This window comes from Centrocercus urophasianus, unplaced genomic scaffold, assembly GCF_019232065.1.
Source record: "Centrocercus urophasianus isolate 14NV4802_14NV808 unplaced genomic scaffold, USGS_Curo_1.0 seq_10, whole genome shotgun sequence".
NCBI classification, from domain to species: Eukaryota; Metazoa; Chordata; class Aves; order Galliformes; family Phasianidae; genus Centrocercus; species Centrocercus urophasianus.
In genome coordinates, this window is record NW_024884142.1 from 32,210,990 (window position 1) to 32,233,617 (window position 22,628).

At 36.8% G+C, this 22,628-nt stretch overlaps 1 protein-coding gene across 2 annotated transcripts in view; it reads right to left on the bottom strand.

Moving 5' to 3' along the window:
* Positions 1-22,628, bottom strand: part of MMS22L (MMS22 like, DNA repair protein) — an 86,204-nt gene continuing 63,576 nt past the window's right edge. For both annotated transcript variants that reach the window (XM_042826186.1, XM_042826176.1), the window contains 10 exons: positions 21,224-21,374; positions 16,628-16,770; positions 15,739-15,881; positions 15,466-15,625; positions 13,116-13,285; positions 7,107-7,318; positions 4,815-4,981; positions 3,357-3,453; positions 2,071-2,238; positions 1-705 (listed from right to left, as the gene is read on the bottom strand). In XM_042826186.1, coding sequence (XP_042682120.1) covers positions 624-705; positions 2,071-2,238; positions 3,357-3,453; positions 4,815-4,981; positions 7,107-7,318; positions 13,116-13,285; positions 15,466-15,625; positions 15,739-15,881; positions 16,628-16,770; positions 21,224-21,374 — 1,493 coding nt within the window. In that variant the 3' untranslated portion in view covers positions 1-623. The remainder of the gene's footprint in view (positions 706-2,070; positions 2,239-3,356; positions 3,454-4,814; positions 4,982-7,106; positions 7,319-13,115; positions 13,286-15,465; positions 15,626-15,738; positions 15,882-16,627; positions 16,771-21,223; positions 21,375-22,628) is intronic.

Sequence of the window (22,628 nt, forward strand, 5' to 3'; positions counted from 1 at the left end):
TGAACTTTTGTTCTTTTATTACCCACAAACATAACACAAGAGATTACACACTGGAAACTGAAAGACTTTTAAATAATGTGGAAGGTTAAGACAGCTATGTACATTTTGTGCAACATACCAGAAGCCCTTATTTACATATGGTATCTCTGCCATACTGGCCAACATGCAGGTGCTGCCTGCATATTGCAAATTCAGCACTACAGAAAAGCTTCTCTTGTTCTAAAATAATAAATTAGAAATTACAAAGTTAGAACTTTCTTATGAACATTCTGAATGAGGTTTTCCAAAGTACAATGTTAAGAGGGTCAGGACTCAATGTGAATTGAGCTTTCTGAAATGATTATGTATATGTGCTTATTTTTAAATCCTGCTTTGTACGGTGCAATCCAGGCTATGCTTATATAGACAATTTAATTCATTTCCCATATCTTTCAATCACTGTACAACAGTATATTAAGAGTTACACTTCAGATGCATGACAATATTCAAATACCACAGAAAACACTGAAATAAATACATAATTAAAAAAAATGATATAAAGAATCTGGCTAGTGTGTTGTACTCAGCAGATTTAGGTAACAGTGTTGGAACACTGAAGGGGAAAGAACGATCACCAGCAACTGCTAACCTGCCTCATTTTCCAGTTTTTGTATCTCATTTTGTCCAGCCTCTGAGAGGTGAGTTAAGAGCCTTTTGTAGGCTTCCCTGTTGAAAAACAGAAGAATGTAACATTACTTAAACAATTTCACACATTTGAGCAGTAAAGTAGGTAATTCCCAAGCACACTGGATGACTAACCCTAATAACTTCTTTCCTTATCTATTCACAGCTTTGTTTGCTGTGATTTTTTAGCACAGCCAAGTTGAAAGAAAGAGAATAGCACAGTTTGCACAACAGTGTTGCAACAATGCTTAGATGTCTCTCTAACTTAGTAAACTACAAAAAACTATACATCAAAGACCAAAAGTGGGTAGCATGAAAATGCTGCATATGATGGTCCTTCAGTCTGAGTCAATAAAAAAGTGAATAATACAATTGTAGATGACTTCCATGTTTTATATTCAATGGAAGGTGAATACTTCTTGAGGAATTCTTCATGGCTCATGAGTTACATTCGTGCACAACCCTGTTCTGTTTTTATGTTGGTGCTGTTTTTGTTGATGGTTTTGTTGTTTTTTTTTTCTCCCATAACCCAGGCCTTGCCAAAGTTTACTTCAAAAATTCTCCAACCTGAGGTGTGACCAGCATCTACTCTTTGAGGGGTCTCAGAATGTTCATTAATGCAAACACTGAAACCACTTCCAGGCCTTGACTCTCAAGCCCTGCACTCCTGTTAGGTCTCCTAACAGGAGTACTTTTGACCTACATGCCACAGCGTGGAGCTTTTTGGGTTTTTTGTAACAACATTCATATGGTCGCTGAAAGTTCAGGGCTTCATCTGCACCAAGAGTTGCTGCCATCTGTGCTGAGTTGCTTTCCTCAGCTTCCATTGCTTCCTAAGGCTAAATGGATTCACAAGTGAAATATTTCTGTCCTAGGTTCTCTGGGGGCGAATGGAGGAAGTGTGATTCTGTTGTGCCTATCAGAGAGGAGGCCAGACTGTTCTGAATACCCACAATTCTCATAAATTTATATTATGAGAGAACTCTTGAAATTGAACCATGGGTTCAACTTCCCAAACACCTCAGATCATACCTGATTTTACTGTAATGTTGTATATAAAACATAACATTCTCTAGAAAAGGGACTTACAGGAATATTTTTTGGGCAGGAGTTTTGTTTTTTTTTTCCCTTCAATTTTACAACACACAGTGTAGTGAACTGAGGCAGGCTGGCTTAAATTGTATGTGGGTTTGTAGCTCTAATGTCATAATTTCTCTGAAGTTACTCAGCAGATGTAGATGGCCTAAAACCATGAAAGGTCTGAGCAAAGTAGATTTTGGCTGATCAGTTAAAAATCAATCATTTTTGACTATCTGTCCTGCTGCCTAACACTGCTTGTTTTCAAGAGATCATACCTCTACTCTTCACTGTCAAAAAGTGGTATTAAATAGAAAAAAAACCCCAAACCTTTGTGCTGCATTTCTTCCAAGACCTTGTTTGTACTCTGAATCCTTCAGAGACTGCGTCAGCGTGGGAATCAGGCTGGTAACTAATGTCTGATCCAAGACTGCCACTGTTTCTAGAATGCTGAACACCCGGTGATCATACAGTGCAGTGTAGTCCTGGATAAAGTGCCTGAGGGGGACACAGAGGCATTTAATGCAAGGTCAGAACTAGATGCAGAGAACATGCCAAGAACAACTGAGGAAGCTGTTCAGAACAAGCAAAACTGGTTGCATGGAAGTGATCGTAGTGTTACAGTGAAATACTCTATATGCAAATTCCTTCCACAAAGCCATGCTTTTGAAGGCTAATGCTAAGAAAGAAATCACATTTATTTTCAAGTGAATCAGCAGATTCTGCTGCTGTTTTACCAGAGCTGACTTGTTCCAGAGTACTTTAGTTTGTAATGCATCTGTCTGAATGGAAAGCATGGAAAACTGAAACATAGAGTTATTATTTAACCAAATACTCCAGCAAAAAAAGATACCTAGATTGAAGTCTGCAGAAACAACACCAGCATTTCTTATAAAGCTCCACTAGATCTAAGGCAAGGCAGACCATCAGATGGAAGAGCATACATTTGTCTATTTGAGGGTATTTAATGACCACAGATTGCATCTAACTGGGGAGTTACACCCTAGGAGTGAAACATCTCATGAAAGTGATACAGCCCACATGGAGGCATCAGCAAATTGCTCAGGGGCTTTCATTTTACCATTATCCAATACAGCAGCAGTGTTTAGGTTTGCAAAATGTCTTTGGGTCTTAGCTCCTACATCTCTTGTACTGCATCCACATGAAAAAGAGGATTCATTTTGCTGAGGTACGGAATAAGTAAAATTGACATTATATTAATCTATTCATTTGTCAGAGAAACAAATAAATGAAGCTTGTTGGACAAGGATTTGATCTTTGTTATATACACTTCAAGTTAGGCATGCCCACAGCACGTTACACAACAGCACTACGCATAAGGAGATTTTCCCACTGCAGCAACAATGTAGTTTTCTATAATAGTCCTTTCAAAACAGTACCTAATCCATGAAAAAGCAGATATGTTTCTCTATTTTTTTGCTCTGGCTTTTTGGCAAAGTTATGTTTAAAACCAGTGCCAAAAGTAACGTAATTTAAGTACCATAAACAAGTGACAATGCAGTATGTTGAGGATAATTAGTTGTTTTTAAGAAAACATGTTTGCTGTCAATTGGATTGCAGTAGCTTCACTGCCAATTGGCATATTTTCTGGTTACCTAAATACAGAAGTCAGCTGGGTGGCACGTTCTCCTCCTGACCTTGCTTGGCAGCCCTGTACCATGTACTGCACAATGAGTGTAGATATTTTTTTAACTGTAAAAGAAAAATCACAAGATTCACACAGAGCTCTTGAACTGACCATCTGGAGAATGTCTTTCATGAAGACTACAATTTTTAAATGAGAAAATAATGGGTTTTATCTTACTTTGATGCAAGTAAAATGACAGAGTAGTTAGCTAGAATGGCTATAAGAACAGCATGAATTTCAGATTTATGCAAAGTCCAGTTTTCAACACCATCATCTTTTAAACGTACGGATTTTTAAATACAACACTGTCTCCTTAAGTCAGAACAGAGACACAAGCCCTTAACGGAAATAAATTTAAATAAACAAATCAGTTTTGTTTTTATTCTTTAATTGTTCCTATATTTGAACTGGGAAAAAGCAGTCTTGGCATTATAATCTGCTCAAATATACACAGATCTACTCCTTGCAATAAGTGTTCTCTCTGTTCTTTCAATAAGTGTTCTGAATTCCACCCTTTTGTGTATTTCCAAACAACAACAAAGGAGCCCACTGTTTTCTTCCATTTATGTCTTCCAACTGGATATTTAAGTTGCTAGATAAAGCTCTTCCTTTATAACAGTGGAACTGAGCTGCAACTTCTCTACAAGGATATGGTGGAGTCCTGTGAGTTGGTGGCTGCAGAATCACAGGACATTTAGCTCATTCTGCTCCAGCTTTAGACAGCTGTAGCTACAATGGCAGAAGGGGGAACAAAGGGGTGTGCTGATTCAGCTAATCTCCTGAATTTATCTCGTCCCTGAAGCTTTTACAGAAAAGCATCAAAAATTGCTTTATTAGTCAAAATTCCCAGGAGAAGTCAGAGGTTAATCTCCACTGTTCCTAATATCTTTTCTGGTAGCAAGGACTGGACATTTTTTGGCACATTTACAGTCTTTATACAACTATGAGGTGAACTGAGTATTTTTTAAGAAGCTAAAAATACAGAAGGAATAACTACCAAGTAGAATGGGCTAAAAGAAGAAAAAAAAGGGGGTCAAAGATCCCCTCAAAAATGGATTAAGTATAGCATGTTGATTTCTGATGTCTCTAAGGGGAGAACATACACATACAGTTGGTCTAAAATCTTCAGGTGCAAGAAAGCTTCCACTGTTAAAAGTCTGGAAGAAATGAGGTAGGAGTGATGGAAAACACTTCCAATTAAGGATCAACTTGTCAGGAATCCATCAGAGTACTTGAGTCAGAGAGAAATTCCTGTCTCAGAGAACAAATTATTTAATGAACAAAGCTTGTCCACTTTATCTGGCTAATGCATCAATCGAACAAACAAAAAAACAGGAACAGATTGTACACTGGGATGAAAGATGCTGAGCAGTATGAAAACCTTACAGGTGTAAAGAGATGTATTTAAAGCAAACAAGTAGCTCACCTTGTAGCTCATTAACCAATACCATGCACTTCAACACAGCTGGCAGAACCAGTTCAATGTCACACAGTTCACTGGTCTGGGTTCTCTGAAGTACTTCAAGAATGAAAGCAAGAACTGAGGCCAAGCGAGGAGGTGGAGTGCTACCTTTGAACTGCATGTAGTTTTCACTGGGAAGACAAAACAAATCAAAATAAAGCCTGAGATACGCTGTTTTTTTCTTCCGTCCAATGCAAGCACCGTATAATTGGAAATAATATTGTGATATTTCAGCAGAAGGCCCATTACATAGATTTCTATCTTTATTTAGACTCAGGTAATGGCTTCTATTTATCTTAGTCTTAGAAATGGCTCCCAATTTATCAGGACAGTGATGTCTTCTGACTCCTCTGTTGAGGGAAGTGAGAAATAGCAGTCATAATTATAGTTAAAAAGCCAAATGTGACTATAAAAGATAAAATATAAAGAAAGCAGCATAAAATAACGACACAAGGAGTTTAGATTCTGATAACTCTGAAATAACATTCAAAATACAACTGTTGTTCAATTACCGTATTTAGTTTTATGTCTTATTGTTTGCTCACAATTCAAACTTGTGGTAAGAGCTCTGTTATACTGGCACTATTAGTTTGTAAAACAGTGTGATGAAATGGGACAGAATCTCTGAATTTGCTCCATCAGAATTAACACAATCATCTCTGGTACAAAGTTTGTTGCAGAGAGTAAGGTAACCTGCAAATCTGCATCAAGAGCAAATATTGACACTACAGAACAGAGCTGTCTCAATTGTAATTATTTCATTTGTTATTTATTTACTTATTTATTTTTTACCCCAAAAGGATGAAAGATTGAGTCACTGTTGATCTGACATTACAGATGATTTTACTGAAATCTAAAGTCTATTACTGAAATTGGAACATCCAGTAGAGAAAAGTGGAGATAAAACACACAGAACATCAGTTCAAAAAAAAAGTACTCCCAGAATCTGCGAAATGACTTTTAAATATGCAATAGTAGTTAGCATTAGCTGCTCATACAAGGCATGCTCATTTGCTGTGCAATGCGTTAATTAAAAGCTGCTATACCTCTTAACTACTTAATAAAGCATACTTATACAACTTTGTATACACTTTAAAATAAAAGCATTTCCATATTCCCTGCACCATGTGGTTTTAACTCACTTTTATATTAGCATCTCTAAAATCTTCTGTTCCATTTATTTACTATGAAAACTGCACTCTATTTTTTGGGGGTTGTTTCTTCACTAAAATGATTATCTGACCTGCATAATATATTTTTCTGGTTCAATTTCTTCTGCGCTACAGCAAGATATTCATTAGCTTCTGTATGTCAAGAAGGCTAGTAAACTCTGTATGCACTTGTGTATAGATCTAGTGGCTGCCTCCTGACCTCCACACAGTTTATAAATCAGACTAAGATATTCTTCCCAGATCACTAAGAAATGTTTCAAGTTTTACAAGTCACAAAATGCCGTTACACATTCAGAATTTTCTTTCCACAATAAGGCTTAAAATTCACACATTCATGCACACATTCACAAATGATTCTATTAAGATAAGAAAGTTTGAGTATTCATAAGCTAAAAAAAAGAATCAAGACTGAAATTTTAACTCACTCCCTTTACATGTGATAATATGGCTTTACCTAAAGCACTATCTACTGTATTTACCTGAGATCATCATTAATATTCTTTCAATGAATGTGCATACTCACTCTTTAATAAAGAAAAGTACAATTACCTTAGATGTAAGCAACCACCTTTTATTTGAAGGAGATTAATTTTTTTTTCCCAATATGGACAAAGAACTGCAGATCGTAGCTCTCCATCTCCCTCTTTCCATACCCCAAATTTTGTACTTCTCCTTGGTAGCTGGCACATCTATGTATATCCTGATATGTACAATAGCATCTAGTCCTCCCTTTCACTGGCAGCTGTTACAGATATGGTTCTGTGATCCTAAACACAGCCTGAGATACAGCCATAGGATGATATGTATTGGAGTGCTTGCTTTTTATGTGGCCATATGGTGTATTATTCTTATTATAGTCCAGGACCTCCATCCTCAATGACTTTCTCATCAGTCTCCAGATGATCTCATTTTTACTCTCATGCTCTATATTCTTTTTCCTTTTCTTATTTTCCTGCCCAACAACTTACAGGCTCTTCCTACAGCCTGACTATCAGTTACTGAGATGAGAACAGTGACGTTCTCTTCTTCATTAGCTGTTTGTGAAATCTGAATAAGCAGTGCTTTGTTCATCATTGGATCTTACTTTATGACATGCAGAGTGGTCTTCCGTAGACGGAGAGCCTGAGGGACTGTAATGGAGCTACACAGAGCAGTCAACATAGGATGCTGCCCAGCTCCAAGTGCAGTTGGTGAAGAAGGGAGAAATCGTCCAAAATACTGTTGAACAATGCTCCCAAGCAGTTGATTTAAATAGGCCCCCTGAGCTTGGGACTGACAGCATATAAAGGACAGGCCCTGTAAAAGATAAAAAAGGGAGAAGGAAATTGAATAACTCCTTATTGTTGAACAAATTTAAGAACAATAAGCTAAATACTAATTACACACTTTATAAATTACTGCATGATAAAGAAGTATCAACAATTTGCTGCATCTGTCAACAAACCATCAAGTCTGTGGCTAAAGACTGAACTGGCACAAGGCTTACAAAGGAGAGAAAAATCTTATACTGGACTAACTAAAAGACTTGAAAGATAATCTTAAGACCACATGATCTTCCTTTCAAATCAGAAGCAAAACATTAGCTTTTCATGCCAGGGCTCAGTTCCCAAAAGCTACAAACTTCTTTTTCACTTATGTATGTGGTCTAACGAAGCTAGAATAGTGGTCTAACAAAAATTTTGCTCATAGTGTGAACAAGTTAGAGTAAATAAATCACTGTTTTTGAGGGAATTAATTTTTTTTTTTATAATTCATTTAAATAAAGCCAAAAATACTGTGACTTATCCAATACAATCTACATTGATGCAGAAAAATCTAGGAAAGTAGAAACTTGCGTAGAAAGTGACTATGTAAACATTATCTAGAGTTACACTGCATATACATGTAGTTACACCTGTGGGAAAATAAGTATTTGTTTTAGTGGTAAAAGTGTCTATGAGAAAAATTTAAGAATTTACTCCCCATTCCTCAGGTACTGAAAGGAGGAAGAAGAATGAATCACTAAGGGAAGAAAAAGAAACAAAGAAGCCCAGCTATCTACTATGACTAGGGCCTCAGTAAGCAGTACTAATAGAAGTCTCTTCAGAACTCAGTTTTCACAATAGTTTTTCCCAGCAAGAATAACAACACAAAAGAAGTCCAAGCACTAAAGATCATTATAAAGCAACTTCAACAGTACTTCAAGCCACCATTAGTACCACATACAAGGAATGTGGGACGTCAGTGAATGACGTGCTTCAGGACCTGCCTGAAGTTTTGCTGCAGGCAGCCCTCCTGAACACACACATCCAGCAAGGGTTGAACTTCACATGCCTCTGGAGTTACTTGGAAACTTTGGTACACCCCATTGATAAATGCCACGTTCCTCAAACGAGGGAATAAGTAGTTCAGATACTCTCAGCTGTTTGCTTTACTACAGTAAATTTATTTTTTTTTTAGTAAAAGGCAGTTGCTGCTAAATCAGAATGTATCAGAATTCTTAAGATGACTCTGCTTGGCAAGCAGAAGGCTCAGAAAGACTGCTAATGATCATTTAGTTTGTAAGTGTGAGTGTTTGGTATTCCCAGTGAGATGTTGCAGCAGGCATAATAAAGAATTGCATACACTTTCTCTAGTCCAGCTCTCTCAAAAAAGAAAATCATTCCATAAACTGAACTGGCTCTCTTAAGCCACTAGAGTATTTCAACACTACAAAACAACATGTGGGAATCTATCTGACAAAAAGGACACAAAAAACATCATGACCTTACAGAGGATACCTGAAATAATGCATAAGAGAATGTAACACCTGTGAAGAACTAATAATTCTAATCACTGAAATAAGACAATTCTTCAAACCGAGGAAGAACAAATCCTACATAGTATCACAAAAAAAGGAAAAAAAACAATTGTTATTAAATAAGATACTCCTCTTATATGAATGATCCTAATGATATATTTCACCTATGAAATATAAGCAAGAAATACTAGAATTGAGATCTCTGAAGGCACGGATTAATTTTTGCATCTCTTGTAATAGTCTCATTTGAAGATAGATCAATAAGTCTAGACTGATCATTCATAAAAGCATTTTCATTTTTGAGCTGAAGTAAACTGATTTTTTTTTTTTTTTTTTTAGTTGTAGGATGGGAACAGAAGTAATCTGAAAAAGAAGGGAAGGATTGAACTGAATAACAACACCCTGCCACAAGTATTATCAAAGATACTCATTTGCCAGAGAGAAAATAAAAGGATGGAAGTTGCCTGAGACTTTTTTTTCTTAATCATGCGATGAGGATAAAGAGTGCCCTTGATACTCAATAAGGAGAACTCCTCTTCATCCTGACCTTTTTTGGTGGGTCAGGCAGAGATGCTGCCTCTTAAAAAAACATTATTTTTAAAACCATGTAGTAATACCAACATCTCTCCTCAGTAAGGAGGAGTCTCATTTACTTTTTTTTTTTCCATGCAGCACAGCAGAAGTTCCAAGTTCAGCATTAAACTGTTCCAAGATAGAAATTCTTTCTTCCAAACTAAAACAACAAGAAAAATCACCTATTTTGTGGGTAGCCAGAGCTCCCCTTGTCCAAAATACAAACCCCCTATATGCTAAAAAAAAATAAATTTAAAAAAAAAAATAAAAAAATCATGAATCAGCCTCTACATATTAGAGAGTATTTAAAGCACCAAAGCTCTTCAGGCAAGAATCGTCAGATGGTTAGGCACCCACACTTCTATTGTTCACTGGAAATTTCCTTAGATGAACTTGGATTTCTCTTTTGGACATGAAAGCTCACTGACTTTAGCTCAATATTGTGCTGCTTATTTTGGGACCCTCCTTTTTCTTACAAAGCCTAGAGAGCAGCAGACCTGTACAAGGCTTAACACCACCATATCCCAAGTGGCACCAGGGATAAACTACCAATGTTGCATGGCGGCTGTGAGTACAATAGCAAACTACCCTAGGCAGCATTGGCCAAGGGTGTAATTACAAGGAGGTCACAGAGTACTCTCTTTTAAATCCCACCAGTAATTAACAGAGATGAAGGAAGTTACTGTTCATATGACAGAGGAAAGAAACACATGTTACTGGACTGCGATTCTGGACCACAGATCTGAAAATAATCACTTCAGACCCTTAGGACAATCCCTAGAAAGCAGATGGACATTAAAGAGTTGAGAGCACTTCTCTCCCTCTTTTTTTTTTTTTTAATTAACTATTTTTTAGTTATCTTCTCAGATTAAAGAAAGAAAAACAACAAAAACAAAACCCCACCAAAAACCAAAGACATTTGAAGAGGAGTAGAGGAGCATGACAACATCTGCTCCTCATTTCAACAGAAAGGCAACTGATTCCTGTGTATGCTCACTGCAGGAACCTTTTGTAGCCAGAGCTGCCTCTCTTCTGATTTATCCATATATCTGTAAATCACCTGTGGAGAGCGAAGAACCGATTAGTATGGATTACTGGAACTATTCACTGCAGAAATGCCAAGCTACCTAATGATGACTTACAATATCAGTCCTGCTGTTGGAATAAATCTGCTGTTCACCAATTAATGTTGTACAATTCCTATTAAACACATACTGTAATTCACAAGATGTATTAATAAGCTTGCTCAAATATCAGACCACAGATGTGGCTTGCAGGAGGGCTTTTAAAGTCTGAACTCTGACAAATGCTGAGCCTGCACAGGCCCATTAAAATCATGGAAAATGTATGTGCCAAGCACTACTTAAAATGAAGATCTTTTACCACTCTTCTGTATACAGATAGAAGTAAACCATCTTCTGTATTTGGACAGGATTAACACTAATAAATCTAGCTCATTATTATGTATATTATGCTTATTACATGCACCTACACCATAATCTGCAAGATGTATTTAAACTATTATTTCTTCCCTAGAATAAGTTTTACGCTCCAGTTATTTCCCACATTACTGGTAAACATGTGTTAAAACTCCTCCAAAGCATACTCCAAGAAATCCATCAAAGATATTTTGAGTAATATGTTTCAACAGCCTACTATCACACAAATCAACTGTGTTTGTTTGTTCTGTATAAACAAACACAAAATACCACATGATGGATTTTATATGCCTCATTATCACACAATTACAAATAGTCTCATAAAATTATGAAGTGATTGCTCATTCTTGTTCTTCCACGTTTTTCTTTTTGAAATTTTTCACTTAAACAACTCCAAAGACAATTTTGATCTCCCTACCTCGTCTATTGGGAAGCATCTCTGCCTGTGGAGGGGTGGGAGGAGAACTAGATAAACTTGGTCTTTAGAGGTCCTTTCCAACTCAAATAATTCTGTGATTCTATGAAAATCTTTCCTAAGTCATAAAATATTATCAAAACAGATGGAGCACAGTGAAATAATAAATATCAATATAGTAGCTCTATAGGCAAAAACCACTAAAAAAAATCCCCCTAAAAAATAGTTCAAAAGAGAATTGGGACTCTTGCAATAGAATACTGCTTTCCACCCCCATGAATAGGCACTGGACACAGGGTAGCCTCTCAAGGACAATCTGATTAAGTATTTCACCAGCAACTTAAGTTAATTAAGAGAGAATTTCTCCCAGAGGATGTGCTTTCTCTGTGCTTCCTCCTAGCATGGTTACATGCTCACACATATACTATTTTATTGCTTTTCTGACATGGATGATTCATCTATTTATTTATGCAGAGATTTTTAGTATTTGCATCAACTCACACATTTCAGTAATCCCCTATTCACAAAATCATTAAGCAAATGTAATGGGGATGCACATGAGGTGAAATGGAAGGAACTTATCCTTAAATCAACTTGGCTGAAGCCAATTGTGAAATGTTTACTTGAGAAGTCAGAGCTCCTAGAACTTGTGTGAACCCAAAAGACCTCAGAAGCAACCCCAAGAGAATAAGTTTTGTAACTGAAATTGAAATATTTTCCATTTTGCATTAACCCTAAGTTTCTCAAATAAAGGGTGAGGAAACATTTCGGACTGGATGTAGAAGTCTGCAGTATTTTAAAATGTTGGTACCATGTAAATAGAAACAATTAATAGAATTTAAAAGTTCAATAAAAATAGTTCACACTAGTTCAATAGCTCACATATAGTTCACATAATAGTTCACACTAAAAGTTCAATAAAAACAGTCACACTCTGTGGTAACATCAGTGTCCAGATGGTCCTACATGTAAATAGCTTCTGAAAATACCTACAGAGCAGAAAAGCAAGTCGTATCTGCATGCCACCATATTCATTTCTGTATGACGTGATCAATCAGAATGCAACTTTTGAAAGAGGGAATAAATCCAAGGGATCTTTACAAAGTCACCACTGCATTGTTTCACAATACAATCCTGTAAGTAATCACCTAGAACTACAGTCTAAACGAATATTAGAAGGGAAAGGAAAAAAGGAAGCAGGAAGGAAAACAAAACAAAACAAAAAAGGCTTTGCAAGGTTAAATATGTTGACTTATTTTCAAACTACATCCTCTTCCTCACTCACAGGAATTAATTCCTTTCTACAACACAACAAGCCTTTCAGGAGCGTAAGGTAAGCTTGACTCATGTTAGCATCAGCAGTAGAAAAAGTTGATTCAGCAAAACAAACCCTCAAACTATTAAGATAAAACAATGCCATGATATGCAGAGGCTTGTCTTTTGTTACTAAGACCAAAGAAAAATAGAGTAGCTCATCTTTAATTATCTACAGTTAACAAAATCAAGGATGATTTAAAGCATTGCTTTGCTCTGTCATCTCAATAATTGTCTTGCTATATATCATGATTCAGTGTTTCACAAATCTCTTACATGAGACACAGTGTAAACAGCAGGCTGGCTAGGAGCCTCTCTATTTGCAGCAAACAGAACAGCATCTTCTGGAGTGTACCTCAGCATAGCTGCATGCAATGACAGGAAAGCCAATGGATGGCGGGCAATTTTCCTTCAAATTCTTCAAGAAGAAAAATCTTCTCTTGGCTGCTTCTTAAAATTCAATCAGCACTTGTTTGATTACAGGAAAAAAAAAAAAAAAGAAAATCTTCTCTGCTGCATGAATCTTTTCCTAAAGCTACATTTGTCTGCTGATAATAGACTTCACATATTTACCTGAAGATAAAGGTGTAGGCTTTCCTGAATGGCGGACAGTAAAGCCCCAGGCAGCTCTTTGTCCTGCTGCAGCACTGAGTGAGGCAGCAGCAAGCAATCTATGATGCGGAACAGGAGTTGCTGTGCTTTGGAAGTGGCCAGTATTGGTGCCCAGAATTTTACAAGACATCCTGTAGAAAGAGAATCAAGAAAATTCAAAGCAATTTACAGTCAGGGAAATTAAAAAAGCTAAGAGAGCCTAAAAAGGAAAAAAGGAAGTATGTTGAATAGGTCATCCAAGAATAACAATAGCAACTGTCTTGTTCTCTCATACTATTTGCATGGTATTCCCTTAGAAAAAGCTCAGTGAAGAAAAAGTCCATTTCCTGTTCATCAACATCAAGCCGTTTCAATAAATTACAAGGTGTTGTGCAAGTGAAGCTGTTTTAGGAAAAGTACAGTAAAGCTAAAGAAAGGACAGCTGCTCACAGCCCTCCAGAAAAATTAGGTAACCTTGGTACATAATACTCTGCAATCAGCAGATGTACACTCAGATCACACAGACCTTACCATGTGATCTGATCACACTAGAGACCACTGATCACACTAGAGGCACTGCCTTTGCCTTCCATTCATATTTCTAACAACAGCGTGGCCGCTTTAGCAGCTACTCACTCATTCAACGCTAGGAAAATATTAAATGTCTTCCAAATAGTATTTAATGTATTTCATTGGTAGATTAACAGAATGAAGGCCACCTGACTTCACTGAATGAGTACTCTCTCCAGAATAGTGTGGGCCAAGTCCAAAAAATGGGAGTCTCAGACGCACATTTTCTACACATAAATGTATCACCTGCACAGCTTTGAGATGGTTTTAAGATTTTTTTTTTTCATTTGTAAAAGAAAACAAAACAAAACTCCAAACAGTTAAAAGGTGTTGGCGTGTAAATGCCCTCACTTTGCAAAATTTATTACAGATGATAAGAATTTTTGAGAAAATAACAATATGCTCGAGAATGTTAAAATACAGATAAAATAAGGTGTCTCACTAACCAGATTTCTATGTAGTAATTTTCACAAACATTCTTAAGACAATGTTTGATTAGAAGTGACAAAGAATTGCTGGAAGGAAACTCCACAAAAATACGTTTAAGACTTTGAAATTAGTGAGAAATCAGAAGTAGGCTGTTAGAATCTACAAACTCATTTGTTACCATCTCTAAAAACAACGAAAAACAACATTAATCTTGTGGAGTTAGAGAAAACACCATGATCAATCATAGAGAATGAGAATGACCATTTAACAGCACATCTAATAACATCGTGTGAGCTTCCTGTTTTGAAAGATACATGCTTATTTTGGCTAAAAGTATTCCTTCTGTTATCCTTGCTGTGATGTATGGAACAGTAGAAGACACGACATGTACAGTATGCACAAGTGGGAATAGTCTTGATTTGTTATGAATCTTCCTTTGATTTTATTATTTAATGAGTTCACAATGCTAAGAAGTGATTGAAATACTCTAAAATACATTTTAAAGCCTTTTTAGAATCTTTTTTCCTTAACTAAGAAGGAAGTACAAATTCTTGTGCACAACAGCCTGGCTGAACATTAATCATTTCAAAATACACGGATCTTGCAACAGGAAAGTAAAGTACTTCACAACTGAAATTCCACTACATTTTATGCAGCTTCTGCATGGCAGTAGTGCTTTACACTCTCATCCTTTTAGTCAGGATATATACTATGTATGCATGCAAATCATTACCTCTGTTTTTAAGCTGAATTAAGGTTTACTCTAATTTTAAACCTAATTGAATGAGAATCTGACATATTCACTCAAAACAAGCAGCTTTCTTATTTTCCCATCCTATCAGTATTTCTACCTTTTAATGAAAAAAGAGTAGAATCTGAGTTTTAAGAAAGCACAAGCTGTACATAAGGAATTGTAAAACGATGCGTATAAGATCCCTAATTTACTTAAGCAGACCCATCCACTATCACTGCTCCAACGAATATGATTTTGTATTGCCATACTGCTTAACTGACTTACTGTTTCTGATTTTGTTTGGGTAAAATAAGTGGTTTTTGGTGCCAAAAGACGTTAAAACATCTTAATTTTGAAAAGACTGATTTGCAGCGATAATTTTAAAAAAATCACATGGAGGTTCAACTTCACAGCATCAGAATTGAAAAACCAAAGAAAATTAGTGAAAGAAAATTGAAGTATTTAACTGTAACATCTTGGTGACTTTGCTTTTTTAAACTGTTAGATGGGCAGTACAAAAACCAGAAGTATTAAACATCACATTTTACCGTTTCCTTACAAAACGGCTTCCTAAAAGAGAAAAGGTCACAAAATAATTACCTATGATCCAATATGCAAGTTGCAGACCTTCTGGAGGCCCTTTTGCCTTCAGATAAGGTTTTACATACTTTAATACATCACCTAAATACTCCAGGGCTTTTAGTACCATGGCAGATTTCTCAGGGAGCGTCTGAAGGCCACTGTAAGTTCTACCGACAGCCTGAGAACACAAAAACATCAAAATGATTTCTTTTTGTACGCACAAAGCAAAGCTAATATGTAATTCCTTCTCACTTAAGTTGCACCATGAACTAACACAAAGATATACAGTACCTTAATGAATTGGACGAGAGCATTTTTAGGATCTTGCTTTAAAACTGGTTCTTCAACACGAGCCTTTGAGAGAATGCTTTCTACTTCTTTGAGTTTAAAAATCAGTCTTGTCATTTCAGTCAGTTGTTCCAAATAGGCTTTCCCTGATTGTTACAAGAGAGCACAGCAGTAAATACATCACACAGTTATGCTCTTCTATTTTAGTCACAAAATCATAAAGTGAAACATGATTTTAAAGCATCTAAAATACGGATTCTGCAACTGACAGCGTTTTTCTTGACAAAGAATGCGTGTCTGAAGTAGTTACGTTTGCAGTACACATGCACAGGAATGAAAAATATTAAACATGGATGACCAAGTCTTTCATGTTCCTAATGGTTTTCTTAGAAATCTACAAAACGTGCATAAAAGTAGTTGCTGTAAGATGTATTCTACAGATAATTAGAACTGCAGTGTTTTGTAGAAAAAATGAAGTATTGCTCCAAGACAGCAAAATATTCAGTATAAAACAAGAAAAAAATTACTTGCAATTGGATTTTTTTTTCTTTCAGGGGGTTCACAGCATGATTTCCAACTATTTACTTCAGATTTTCACTTTTTCAGAGCAGTTCCTCCATGGGGGAAAAATAGCTCGTCTCCTTGGGAGCAAGTTTTTGTTCTTTGCTTCCAAGGAAACAAGCTCTTTTATCCTTGTTTGTGATAAATTTGTCATACGCAGAGCAGGCAAGCCATCAATAAATAGCACAAACAGCGCAAAGAAACACAGTTTGCAATTAGGTAAAAGTCAAGGAATACAAACAAAAATACATTTTGTAATTAGCTAAAAATGTCTGCCAGTTTTGCAATACAGAATTGTTACTGCAAACATTAGGGAAATGTGAACACTTACCAACTGTTCGCTCAGCATCTGTCTTGGCCAGCGAAGCACTGGGTTGATCTATGAACATTTGCAAAACGCATCGAAACCAAGAACGCACCGTCAAAGCTTCATAGGATGTGTATCCCATGGTAGAAAAAGCTTCACACAGCTCACTGCATTGGTAGCAGAGGAAAAAAAGGTAAAGAGATTACTGAAAGTATTGGAAAAGGTGGCAGAGTGTCTCATTTGGCTCTCCATGTATGGAAATACACAATTAGAAATAAAGTAAAGTAACAGAAAAGGAAAATCGACATTTCTTCTATGTGCTTTGGGGATTTTGCTTGTGATATCCTGATGCCGAAATAGAGATAAAACAATAAACTCTGTAATGCCAGACCTAGGAACGTAAAAGCACACAGACAAATGCGTTCACATTTCCTCTACATTAAACAAAACAAAAGGAGAAAAAAATTCACAGTGTAGAATGTCTTATTCCAACAACAGATAACTTCACAGTTCTATCTGAACTGCCAGCATGCAACACAGAACAGTTTTATCTGAATCAGGGTAGAACTTCAAACTGTTGCCGTTTAAGCCATCCCACCCTTCCACAGAAAGCTAGCTCAGGTACCCCAAACTACTCTGAAGTCTGCTCAGTCCCTACTACATGTAAGGCAGAAAAGATCTCCTTTAGCAAACAAAGACAGGTTCTGTTAGATAAGAGAACATAAAAAGGCAGCAAGGAGATGAGAAAGGAAACTGCTATACTTGATGTACACTTGAAAATGTATATATGTATACATTTATGTATGTATTCACACACACAGCAAACTTGCTGTGCATACTTTCAATCATTCACTTCTGCTCTTCCAGACAAGAGACAGGCTGGAATCAAAGGCACAATCAACACTAGATGTACAACCACACTACTCAGCTGCTCAGCATTGCCAAAGTTCTATCTGCCTTACCGCCACAAGGAGCTGCTGTAGTGACTTTTTCCTAAGTACATCAGTCCCATATAATTAACTCTGCAGAACCTTCTTGCTAACAGACAGCAGATCTGTTCTATGCCCTGTTTGCAATTCCTATGAGATGAGCTCCTCGTGTGCTTTAGGTCACTGAAATTTCTTGAAAATAGCTAAACATTTTTCTTCGAGAGATTCTTCCCCAGTCAGTCCTAGGTGCTTTGACTTTAATGAAAAATGCTTGTATTCTTTTCTTGATATATGTACATATAAATCTACTTATTTTCTACTGAATTTTTACTCAGGCTTGCAACAGAGAGTCCAGATGGACCTGTGGAAGCCAAACTGGATTCTGCTCCTCACTGAATATCTTTAATAAAGGTTTTTGGTTTCTTCGTTAGTTTGTTAAAAGCAACGACAACTGTACATTTTGTCTGAATATCCCTGTTTAAATGCAATTGACAATAAGGAGACCAAGTGCAAACCACAACCAAAAACTACAAGTTTGAAAATTAAATTCCATTGCCTAAACAAAAACCACCAGGATGCCTATGGACATTGTGCTCTTTGCAGTAATGTGTAAACAACAAAAAAATCCAAGATAAACCTTACATAATTTGGATGCATGAAGCTAGTCTCTGTGGACACACAGGATTACAAAAACACTCTCTGCTGCAGACTCATCCTTGTTTCTGTTTCTTCCTTGCAGGTAGGCCACTGAGGCATCTTCCTGAAGCTGGAGAGAAATATGTTCCCACTCCTTCAGAAAGGAAAGAACAGGAACTGCCTGCTATAGGCATGATGAGTGGTTCTTTTAAATCAATGAATTTATGCACACGCTTGAAGATAATTTAAATCTGTTCTAATACTACCATGTACTACACAACACTGACTGGGAAAGGAACTTTAAGCACGACTGCAGTAGAAATACCAAAGCTTGTGCACATGTTCCCAAGGGCACAGCTTGCCCATCAGAGCTTTTATTATCAACACTGAAGTAGCTGATAGGCAAAACAGAGCTTCCATCTGAAAGAGACTAGGCTGAGCTTGCAGGGTGTATAACAGCATCTGCAACAAAATAATCTTTTTACTTTTTAACTGAGAATGTTTGATGTGAAAATTATCACAGCACAGTAACCATGAAGTCTTAAGATTCCAGCACTTGAGACACTTCGATAACTTTTGCTCTACAACTGCCTAAGGTAAAGAAGTACTTGAAGCATACTACAAAAAAGAAAAAAAAAAAAGAAAAAGAAAAAAAAGCCTTATTAGAATATAAGAAAATGACAGTATTTAGAGTACAATACATTGTTAAATTCTATCAAATAAAGTTGTTCTTTCACGAGGAAGTATGAGCTCCTAGTAGCTTTGCTGATGAAGCAGGAACGCACATATTCTAGGCTCACATACTCCAATTTCTACATTGCTGGGCAATTTTGACAATTCTCCTTGATATTTGGCAATTGGAACCTTTGGTTAAGAGCAAAAATATATGCCTTGGTGCAAGGGCTTTATGCCCCATGCTCCCAATGGGAGATTTCAAGAAAGGAGCAAGACAGACTCAGAAAGAAAAAATGAGAGTGAGAACAAATGAGAGAGAACATACACACATGTAAGCAGAAGACATATCCATCACCACTGAACTATAAGACCATTAGTATTTTCGTTGGGTTTTCTTGAAATGAATCCATGAACATAACATTTCCACTTATTCCACAGAAGGAGAGGCAAGAGCCTCTCATTCCTAAACTGGCATTTGGAAGTCAAAGTTTGAACTCCTTTGGAGTCCAAGACTCACCTTCGGTCTTCCCGATTCTTGCACAAGTATTCTAACTGCTCAAGTAGTAAACACACATTAACTACCATCAGTGCTAACTGCATTTTCAGATCAAATTATGGCAGCAGGGCCACAGGGGGAAATCAGTCATATATGCAGGCTCTCTGCTTGCTAACGTAAACATGAATGCTTAGGCCATAATTCCACCAAACTACTCTTATCCCAGCCAGGGTGGCAATATATTTGTGGATATATATATAAAATGATATGTAGAGTTTAATATTGCTAATATATACTTAAGTCTACATAAGGATAGTAACGTATACTTAACATATACATAAGAATACAAGGAAAAAGTTGTTCCACGAAGAAGGTAATGAAGCACTGGAACAGCTTGCCGAGAGAGCTGGTGGATGCTCCTACCTTGGAGACATTCCAGGACAGGCTGGACAGGACTCTGAGTAAGCTGATGTAGACGAAGAGATCCCTGTTCATTACAAGGGGAGTTGGACTAGGCGACCTCTAAGGGTCCCTTCCAACTCAAATGATTCCATTCTATAAAGTAACTGATTTCACTGAAGTGTTTACTGGGATTTAGCCCTAAGCACCTAAACAGTACAAAAATTCCAGTTTAGGCATAGAACTGTTTTCTTCGATCTTACCTCCTAAGAAAAAGATTTAAATTATAAATAGGTGGTTGCATGTGTTCATCTCCTACTTTATTCAGCATGTGTATTTGAAACCTTGCACTGACCCTACATTGCTTATCCAAGAGAAACACAGCAAATCTAGAGGTTGAATGCTGTGTTTCTAAGTACAGTATTTACCCCAAAAAACAAGTAACATTTTTTTTCTACTTTAAAGTAGAGTGAAACGAAGAGACAAAGACACATTTAGTCCCTCATCTCTCACCTCTGCTTCCAAAGCCTGATTCAGTAACAGGAGAACACACCATGAAAACAAATACTACTCCAAACCATCCATCTTACGCTTACGTGGGCCTTTTCAGGGAAGTAAAATTTCTCAGCTATATAAAATTCTAACTGTATATAGTCCTGGGCAATGTGTTCTAGCTGACCCTGCTTGAGCAGATAATGGGACTAGTTAGACTATTTGAGCTTTATAGGTTCCTTCCAACACCTAAGCAATTCTGTGAAAATTCATCATTGGTATGTAAAACATACGAATGTGATAAATTTTCTTACCCCATTATTTAATTTAAAGCATTCATTTAGCAGGTCTCAGAAACCAGAGCTCCATGAACGTTAATACATGTTCAGAAAGTGTTTCAAGCTTGTGAAAAAGAAAGTTTTAATGCATGCATTTTCTGACAATCATTTTCATTATATTTTCAATACTATTCAACCCCTCCTCCTCAGCTTCCTGCAGAACTTCTTCATTTAAAAGAAGTCAAGACATTTTAATATTAACTACATAGTGTCTTCAGACTTATCTGATAATGTCTATTTCAACTTATTATAATAAGATTTAAGATTTTCTGTGAAATGTAAATGGTACAAGAAGAATAAGACCACTACTTTTAAGAAGAAATTTTAGAACTTACCAAGTTTCAAATTAAAGTGCACCTGGGTCAGGAGGCTGACACTTTGCCAAACTCATTCTTACCTATCACCCTGATGTATTTTGAGTATCCTAAACTGCTTATATGTAAAAACAAGAAATCCAACCAATGCATCTAACACCTACTGTATGCCATTAAAGTCCAAGAAGATATGATACTTCCAAGAAATCTAGAACTTCAAAAGACTCTCAGAACCTGAGTGAACTTAATGAAACATTTTGAAAAAACATTTTCTCAAGTCCGAATAAGGAATAGGTAGGTACTGGAAGAACTTGAAAGAACAAATAGTTGCAATTTTTCACCTGTTTTGAATTAGGTGACTCAGATATCTAGACACCAGGTGAGGCCACACCATATCATCCCATCCAAACAGCTGCATCATCGATAGAACAGGTTGTGGCTGAAGATCTGATAGAGCTTTGCTGGGTATATCCAATGCCAACAGTGCAAAACCTGATTTAAAGAGAGAAAAGCATAGTACATGTTAATAATTTATCAGTAATTTTCTGTTTAACAAAAAATGAAGCACAACAAAAAACATTTAAAGTTAATTACAAATAATAATGTGCATCTTCAGAAGTATTAGAAATCTCAATTAGCACTAGGCAACTACAGGTATGGATAGTATTGTAGTGGAAATGCAAAGTCACGACCTGAAACAGCGAAAGAGCACCTGGTGGGAAGGCAGGGCCAACCAAGGGGAGCTCAGATGCATGCAATGCACCAGCATTATCGAAAGGTGTGGAGCCAGGATCCACCCCTTCCCAGACCTCATTTAAGGGTTGGCAGTGGAGGCAAGGGCGTCTTTTGCTGGAGATCCTTGCCTACCTGAGGCCTTCCAAAGGTAAGCAGCTCTTTTCCCTCATTTCTGTAGCTGCTGCATGTGGGCTCAATCTTATTTGCTATAACCAAAGACTTTTCACCTCACTATTACCATAGTACTTTCCATTATAGCATTACAACATTTATGTGCATGGAAAAATGTAGCCATCTCTATAGAGAAAGTATAGCTTCACTACTGTCTCCCTTGTATGCATAAGTACACTTCCAGGAGATAACCCTATTTAGAAAGGATGAACTAGTAAAAGCTACAGATCTTGAAAGTGGAGTAGTACCTTCTGCTATTCCTGCTAGATTTACTGGGGAATCTATAATCACCACTACCAGCATAAAAGTTATTATGGTACCATCTTTATGCTGAAAATAACAAGTATGTTTAATGTAATCTGACATGATGAGGAGTTATGTGATAAGAGGTGAGTGACATCAAATAAGTTGGGAAAACTATTTTTGGAGGGCACCAAAATAAGAAGCTCACTTTCTCAAATTTTCCAATACCACTTAAGTATTAATATCTTAATAACTTATTAAGGTAATTATTTACAGAACTGCTTGCATTGAGAAGCCCACTTTGATTTTGACAAAAAAGGCTAGTTTTTAGGAACATCAACAATGAGGGTGCTGTAATTAATGGTGAAGGGATGGACCATCCTAAGGTATGAAGGGCTTCACATTTCCTTATGTGCTTCAGAATAAAAAAGGAGGTCAGAGTGAGTCTCCATTCTGCTTTAAGTGAGGAAGCAATTTGTGTTAGCCTTCTCACATTATCATGTTGTTTCTGCAACATCCACTGTAACACTGGTGATAGAGAAAAGGGAGACTGTAAGGATAATGTGAGACACAGGCTATTTGCCTGGCAGGGGGAGC